At 34.6% G+C, this 8,901-nt stretch overlaps 1 protein-coding gene across 1 annotated transcript in view; it reads left to right on the forward strand.

The window, feature by feature from the left end:
* The first annotated feature begins 1,797 nt into the window (after positions 1 to 1,797).
* Positions 1,798 to 8,901, forward strand: part of LOC112136417 (T-cell differentiation antigen CD6) — a 13,502-nt gene continuing 6,398 nt past the window's right edge. Inside the window, exons 1-2 of the mRNA XM_024258105.2 lie at positions 1,798 to 2,141; positions 6,264 to 6,545. Coding sequence (XP_024113873.1) covers positions 2,090 to 2,141; positions 6,264 to 6,545 — 334 coding nt within the window. The 5' untranslated portion in view covers positions 1,798 to 2,089. The remainder of the gene's footprint in view (positions 2,142 to 6,263; positions 6,546 to 8,901) is intronic.

An 8,901-nucleotide genomic window follows, 5' to 3' on the forward strand; every position in this document is an offset into this window, starting at 1 on the left:
TTTTTAGAAGGTCGAGCAGTAGGGATGTAGAAGAGATGGGAGATGTCTAATACTCCTCCAATCTTCCTTTCTCCTCTTCCTTTTCTCCCATCCCTATATGTGATTCCTACTGTAGTGACACTCACACCCAAACTAATTTAAAAGTCAGTGCTGCTTTTATGTTTTATGTCTGAGATTTAGCTCAGTTTGGGACCAAAACTTTACAAAATAACCATTTCAGCTGTTTGGTGTTGTGCTAAACGGGGTCAGCAGCCTGTAACAGTAAAAGAGTCACATGGGCTCGTTTTCTACTGATCAAAACATAGAAGAATAGTCTGACTTTAGCCTTAAAGAAGTTTGGGTTTTCATTCAATACCTTCCATTTTGTTGCAGACCCCTGTGCTATACCAACATCAGTCATGTGTTCTGTCTATTCAAACCAAACCTTTGGTGATGATATGTCCAATCATGAGGCAGCAGACATGTTCTGAAATGTTCCCATTGAAAACATCCCATTTTTCATAATTACTGTTACCACTCCAGTCATAACAGTTCGAATGTCCACATCCTCATCGGAGGTTCTCTCAGTTCCTTCTAGAGGGGCTGTCTTTGCAGTGCCCTTTCTGATGGTCAAGTTGTGGTGCACATATAACGCTGTGAACATATATTTATACGAATACAACCAAGTAACAATAAAAATTCATATTTGTCCAGTAATATGTTATGGGGAGATTTATTTTATGTATGATTTAATCAATTTGACTATTCCTTAGTAAAATTAAAAATGGGAAAATTCAGCTGTAATGTAGTAACGCTCTCACCTCATGTTTCCAGCCAGGAGGTCCAAAATTCTGACAGTTCCTCAAATGACCACTAGTGGCTGGTGTCATGAGGAAGTAGTTTTCCTCTTGATTTTCATGAGAAAAACTTTGCACCAAATTATGCTGCTTAGTGAGAGTGAGAATACCAAGAGTGTACAAGGGAGTAAAAGAAGGGCTTTTCTGAAAATACTAAACTTTTTTAGTTCTCTACATAATTTAAATTAATCGTTTTGGTGCCTTCTGTCAGAATTTACAACATGAATAGTCCTGCATAAAAAAGAAACATTTTTAAAAGAATGTCATTTTTTGTTTTGTTTTTTGCAATCCATTATGTTTTTTTATTTGTTTAAAGTCATTTTCAAAACATACCACATAATTACTTTCATAAATGTATGAAAATAAGAAAATGCATGAGGTGAGGCAGCTTGTACTTTGTTTAAATCCTTTAACATAGTCTAGTTCTGCCTTGAATTAGCATAGACAAACATGGAGTCACAAATGAATAATTTAAACAAATGTATTCTTTGGCTTTATTATCTTAATTAGACTGATATCCTTTTGAAAATGAAAGAAACGGAAATGATGTTATGACCACAGGTTGTTGGAACACAAAAAGGATGCAGATTGTTTTTTCTCATTTTTTTGTCTCTTATTTTAATTAAAAAATGTTTTTTTAGACCAGGTATATTTGTGGTAAGTACAAAACCCTGTTTTATATTTGTCAGAATTAGGTATAAATAGGTAATTTGTTGAAATTTCTGGAGGCGTTTATAGTGTGAGTTTATTGCATCTCAGCATCATAAAACCATTTTTTTTAAGTTTGAAAAAAACAACATTGGGGAACTACAGTTTTGCACATAAAAAAAATCCACATTCGTTCTCATTTTTGACACATTTTATGGTTTCTGCAAATTTGAGGAGTAAAAAAATCGGATTCTCTGAGAATAATGTGAACAAATGTTACATTTAAGACTATATTAAGTATTTTTTAGGGATTAGTCCAAAGAGCAGCAGAGTTACCATCCTTGTCTGGCTCTGGTCGCTCTTCTCTGAATTTTGAAAGTCAAATGAAGTGTTTGAACAATAGAGCCTTGCTGCATTTACTTCCTGCTGCTCGTACAGGTCTTTTTTTTTTGTCAAAGCGTGACGCTACACTAAAAAAAAAAAGAAAAGGGAAACCAGACTTTTTCTCAGAAAGTTCCTATGAACTGAACTAAGGCTTATTGGAGGCTGGCGTTTCATCCTCGAGCAGACACGCTGGAAAACATTTCCCTTATTATGCCAGAAAAATGAAGCTATTGAAAGCAGTTTTCCTCCTCCAGCTGAGCTATCTTTGTCAAGGTAAACTTCTCATTTTATGCACAGTTAAATATGATGATTTAATATAGGTTTTATGCATATTTATTGTCATTTAAATTGTTTTTTCTGTGCCTCTGTCTACAAACATTCTCATTGCTCCGATGCATCTAATGTTGATATCATTATTTATTTGTGCACATTGATATTTCACTGCACAACAAAGATTTAGCTTCCTTAATACTGTTGGGTGTTCCTTATAGATTTTTGGCTGCTGAATCCAAAAATCAAATCCAAATTGACCCATCACATGCCGTTTTCTTGAAATCTTAAGTTCTGTAATTTTTTCTCACATGTGTAAAACTGTTGTGTTCATTTCTGTATGAAACCCCTGTACAATGATTTGTACAGTCTGGGCATGTCCAGGCATGAAATCAGGCCAAGTCAATATGTAAGATATTTTACATGACTGTCGGTTTTATTAAATATGTCTTTTCAATGTCGTAATAGTTGCAACACATTCTGCTACCTTTGTGGGGAGTACACACTTCTTAATCAGAGACGCTCAATGACTGCTCTTGTGAAGAAAGGTTATAATCTGTACTTTGACTGTAAAATTGGAGATCAAGACAAGGAATGGGCACCTCACTTTTGTTTTGCAACATGTGCCGTATGTCTGCGAGCTTGGCTAAAAGGCACCCGTTTGCAGTTCCAATGATATGGCGAGAACAGAAAGATCATTTGACAGACTGTTACTTCTGTTTGACCAATGTGTCTGGTTTCTCTGCCAAAAATAAGAAGTTAATTGAATGTCCTAATGTGCCTTCAGCAATGAAACATGTACCACATGACAACAATCTTCCAGAAGAATGGACCTTGGAAGAACCAGATGAAGAAGCTGCAATGCAGTGATCTGGCAACGATAGTGATCCGGATTTTGAACTGTGTTCCTCAGACGATCTCATTAGACAGTCGGAATTAAATGATCTGGTCAGAGGTTTGGATCTGTCAAAAGCAAAAGCAGAATTGTTGGGTTCGAGACTGCAACAATGGTGTTTGCTGTCGCCAGGTACTAAAATATCTGTTATTCGAAGCCGCCAAAATAATAACTTGACAGTCTCTGCTTCTGTATTGCCATTGAAGGATTGTTCTCTGACTTGGGTTGTAATTGTGATCCAGAAGAGTGGCGTCTCTTTATTGATTCGTCGACATCAAGCCTCAAAGCTGTTCTGTTACACAACGTTCGCCCTTCAATACCTGTCGGTTATGCAGCACACTTGAAAGAAACGTACGAGAACATGGAAATGTTGCTGAAGCACATCCAATACAACGAGTACAACTGGAATATCTGAGGCGATCTTAAAGTTGTTGCTCTTTTACTCGGACTGCAGCTTGGCTATACAAAGTACTGTTGCTTCATCTGTGAATGGGATAGTCGAGCCAAACAGTCACATTATTGCAGACGGCAAATAATGTGATTGTTCGTCAAAAGTTCGTTCCGGGACAAAAAAATGTTGCTCATAAACCTCTTGTCGACCCAGCAAAGATTTGTTTGCCTCCTCTTCACATTAAATTGGGAAAAATTTCGTGAAAGCAATGAACAAAGAAGGTGGCAAAATAAAAGAGGGTATTTTTGTTGGTCCTCAGACATGTTATGAGGGACGAGGAGTTCGAAGATCTGTTGGTTGGGGCAAAAAGGTTGCACGGAAAGCCTTCAAGGATGTCGTGGAGAATTTTTTAGGAAATTACAGAGCCCCACAATACGTTCAGCTGGTAGATAAACTTCTGAAAGCATATAAAACAATGACGTGCAACATGTCACTCAAGATTTATTTCCTCCACTTGCATTTAGATTTCTTCCATGAAAATCTCTGTGCTGTCAGTGACGAACATGGTCAAAGGTTTCACCTGGAAATTACTACGATGGAAAAGCGGAATCAGAGCAACTGGAATCCATCCATTCTCGCTGATTATTGTTGGACACTGCAACGTGATGCACCAGACATTGAATACAAATGAAAATCAGGAGCAAAACAATTTTAAATATGTTTAATTTAATATTGCATTGAAATATAACTATGAATAAATACGTTATTGCATGTAAACGGTTCTATGCCTGTTTCTCCGAGTTCCTACGTAATGCAACAAAACCAAAACTATATTTGTGAACACCCACTAGGTACGTATCACAATCGGCAAAAAAAATTCAGGAAGCAAAACTTTTCCAAAAAATAGTTGTGCAGTGAATCTACTTTTAAAAACGTTTACATTAAATAAGTAACAACTATCAATACAAATAATTGTACTTCTTTTGTTGGTTCAATATCTTTTTGTTGTGTTTGTAATATTTGACTTTAAAAATATAAGTCTTTTATTAGGGTATTTAAGGATAAGGTTTGAGGATATTTTGACTTATATGTCACGCTCTTATGACCAAATCAAATCTATCTGCTGATAAATTTTAGATTTCAAACTGTTTCTCCTGTGACAAAGATGTAACCCAATGTGAGTGCTGGGTGTTAAAGTCTAGACTTTATTTTTTAGCTTTATAATGCGAAGTTAATTTAGTCAAATAGAGCCAAAAAAAAACGTATTCTTTTATTTTTGCTTTTTTATTTAAAATATTACGGAGTTTAAATCACACACAATGATTTAAATCGCCCTCTCTTAGATACGCACACTTTTTCCAAAGCTTAGGGGAGTCTGAGAAGAGTCATTTAGAGAGTCTTTTCGTCACAGGATGTGGGGGTAACCTTGTTTTTAAATGCTTGTCAGTACAGTTTTGCAGGTGCAAATCAAACTGGAAAGGAAAAAAAAAAACAACCCTACCCCACCAGCGCTTGCATAATGCAGCAAAACATCTTGCTTGCAAAGCAAAGTGTTTCATCTCTGACATCACGATCAAGTCAACAACACGCACAACACGCTTTTATGCCCAAATAGGGTTTGGGAGATTAATATTTATTTATTTATAATATTGCGATCACACAACTCTGATCATCTTTTGAATTGTAAAAGTGATCCATGATTTTTAAACTTATGAGCATGCTGTTTATAGCCAAAAAAAAAAAAAAAAAACAAGTGTTTTCTAGTCTAGTTTCTACAGAGCGCTAGTAGTTCATTAGAAAATTTGTCTCTAAGTTGTAGGAGCAAGCCTACCCACATTTCCCATCATCCCTTTGTATATTCTTTCTCTCTGGCTAGCTTACAGCCTCTTACAACCCCAAACTATCATAGAAATGGTGAGGAATTTTGGAGCTATCCAGCCATATAGTCTTGAGCCAGATCCCAGCTTGGAGGAAAACGAAGATGTACATATATCTACTTATGGATGCTTAAAAATGGAGAGGAGCAGAGAGCTTGTGGCTTGAGTCACTGCTAAAACCTTTTTCCAATGCCTTTTTTTGTCTGCTCCCTATTCACAACAATTTGAATAAAGAAATACTAAAAAATGCTAATTTAATCTGAATTTTGTATTTCTCCTTCATCGTAAGTAAAATCCGACATAGATACTGATGTTTTAACTTTACCAAAAAACTTTCAGTCTTAATATATTTCCCATTCCCATTGGGTTAGTTTCACAAAAGTCTCAACCTACTATGTGGTAAAGAAAAATATGTTTTTTTACATCTAACAGCAGTTAGACACAAAGGAAAGTGGTATTAGGTGTTAATCACAGTCTGAGATCAAGATGATTTCTGACAGATCAGAGGATGAGATTAAACAGAACTTTGATCTTTGATCCAGGAGTAGCTCTAATCACAGCAGCACCACCGTTTCCTTTTGCATCTGACAGTCCTAAGTATAGAATACTTTCAAACTTTCATTTACTGCCACTTGGAAGACCAAAAAATGCCCCATCTTGAGTTAAAAATGGCACGTTAAGCCGAGTTCAAAGATCTTGTGAGCAATATAGCTTATAAAAAGAAATAAACAGAAGATTACATGTTGGAAACTATAGCTTTATTATGCTTAAAATGCCTCAGTATCAGCAGCACGTTATTTTTTCTAAATCTTGGGGTACTATATGGAGATCATAAAATTAAAGGACAATTTAAGGATTATTTTGGGTTAATTTACTATGTTATTACTGAGTGCTTCAGATAGAAATTCTGCACACTTTATAGGATTCATCTTTTTTTAATGTTTTAATTTCCTGTTCCAAAGGTGACCCGTACGTTGCTCAAATTGGTGCCAAATGCAACTGGACTCTGAGGATGGATGAAAACAGGAGCTTGGAAACAGTGGGGCTGGACTCAGACTTTGCAGATACCCTGGTCAGACAGATTTGCCAGGATCTGGGGTGTGGTGATGTGTACTATGTGAACAAAAGCAGCGTACTGCACAACATCACCTGCCTTCAACAATGCGATTACAAAGACCTGCAGCTCCAGAACTGCTCAGAAATGGCTGAAAGCAGTTGTTCTGTGATCAACAAAGTGGTTTGCGGTAAGAAATTTGCCGAAATTTAATTTTTAACATAAAGAAAGTGTTGGTGATCGGTGAATACAACAATACTGGGTTGATTTTTATAAGTATTACTTTTTTTCTAGATCTACTTGGATGGTTTTGTTCAGAATATTTCCAACCCACAATCTGAAATGAAGAAACTCCGCCCACATTTTGAAATATTTTTAAGCTACTCTAGTTACTTGTCTCTTAACTTTCACCACAGATGCTCTATAGATAACATTTTAAAATAAACTCTTGTGTGGAAACATTAAGTGTTACACAACCTAGATAATAAAGTTTGAAAATCTCTTGGACATCAAAACATTCTCACAACGGAAACGCCAACATACTTCCAACACATACATCTTCAGAATACTTAAGATATACAATTTTCTTATTATTAATTAAAAGCAGAATTTTTAAAAAATTTTCTAGCTTTTCCTAGAATTTATTTTCATGAAGCTGTTTTGAAACATATCTCGAATACCAAAAGTTGACATCTATTTTTGTGTTTTGTTTTTTTTACAGAAAACATCTGAAAGCTTATTTGATTAAGATTACTCAACAAATAACTGCAATTAACTAAAGGAACAAAGGAAATGGTTTTGAGGTGCTCAGTAAGAAATAGAAAATGCTGGTTATAGTGTAGCTTATAATATGCAGCAATTTTAAGGTTCAAAAGCCTGATTGATAGTGTAGATTTCTTGAAATTTAAGTTCAAAAGCTAGTCAAAAGCAAATTTTAAATCCAGAACAATGAATCTGCTCAGACACATTCATCTGTCTGAGATGAAATATAAACCAAAATGATCAAATCCATCATGTACATTAGTTAAACTTCTCTTTTTACCATAACTACAAGGTCTGAAACTATTTTTTGACATAGAAATATAGAGTAGACAGAAATGTATTATTGTTTTATATACAATATGCTATTTTAAATGATCTACATTAATTTGAACCTTTTATTTTTGGAAAAAATATAGGATTATATGATTATGTCTCTTCTGTATCTGTTGCGTCAAACTGATTATTGCTTCAATAATCACCATTTATCTGTTTAAAAAATGTGTAAATGCGACAACAAGGAAGTGATTTTAGAATCTGATTTAATGTTGCGTGACTTTAAATACACATGGTAGAACTATAAAACTCTTTTTTTAAAGGTGCAAAGTGTTTTTTGAACTTTTTAAATATAAATTTTGTCACGTGCCGTAGCGACTTTAAAGCTTCATTAAATGCTGGAGACGCTTAGGCAGTTCGGTTGTTTGTGATGCGCAAAATTAAATGAAATACTCCATGCCCAACAAAGTTCTTGTGTTTATTCTTGAGCTTAAAAAAAATAAAAAAACAATCAATTTTCCCTCTGATCCCTCTGCCAAAACAATGGCGACTACACACATATTTATTGATTTACTAAGATTAAGAAACAAATAACAATCTATACAAACTGTATAAGTATAGTAAAAGTTCTGTCACATTCACACAATACTCACGTTTCCAATCTTCAATTTTGCACTTCCTTTGAGAATTGTCCGTACCGTACAAAAACACTAATCTTCTTGACTTCAGTGGTTTCTCACTCAAAATATTTGAGTTGAGCATTCAAAACTTGTTATTGTGCACAAGGGGGGAATTAAAAATGAGATGAGATCAGTTTGAGGCAATAATCTGTGGTGCCAAAGTGTAAAATAAAAGTAGGACTTCACTTGCAGCCAATCATAATAGCAGAAATTAACATGATTTCTACTTATGTTAGTGTGTTTCTGTGATGCTGCACAGAATTGTAGTTGCATAAAATAATGCGCTGAAGTAAAACATCAAATACATTTTTTGGGGAGAAAAATTAGAAATGTTAAGTTCAGAGTTATCTCAGATTTATGCAAGAAAATCTTATTTGGGAGACTTTTGGCTGCAATGTGAACATAGGATTCTTTTGTATTTGTTGTTACTATTCCAATCATTTCAACTTTGCTTGTTACTGCCTAACTCTTGCCTTTATAAAACAGGTTTCACAAATGTAAACTTAATAGTTTTATATATTCTTTTATTTCTAAATATCTTATGCTGTGTTGGTTGCTCTAAGACTTTAGTATACAAAGTTTGGAGTCAGGAAGTCAGAAAAGCAACGGTATTTTTAGAATAAAATGAGATAGTAGATAAAGAAAATCTTATCAGGAAAATTGAAACCAAAGCTTTCTGCAAAACTCTAAGTATTGCTCAGAAACAAGAAGTATATTGAAATATTACAGATTAAAAAGTAGAATGGATGAAAGACAACACAAAACCTCAGAAAATCTCAGATCCTTTTCTATTTTTAAGGTCCAAAACTCTTTGGGTAATTAATTAGTTTT

The sequence above is a fragment of the Oryzias melastigma genome, linkage group LG11 (assembly GCF_002922805.2).
Source record: "Oryzias melastigma strain HK-1 linkage group LG11, ASM292280v2, whole genome shotgun sequence".
Classification (NCBI taxonomy): Eukaryota; Metazoa; Chordata; class Actinopteri; order Beloniformes; family Adrianichthyidae; genus Oryzias; species Oryzias melastigma.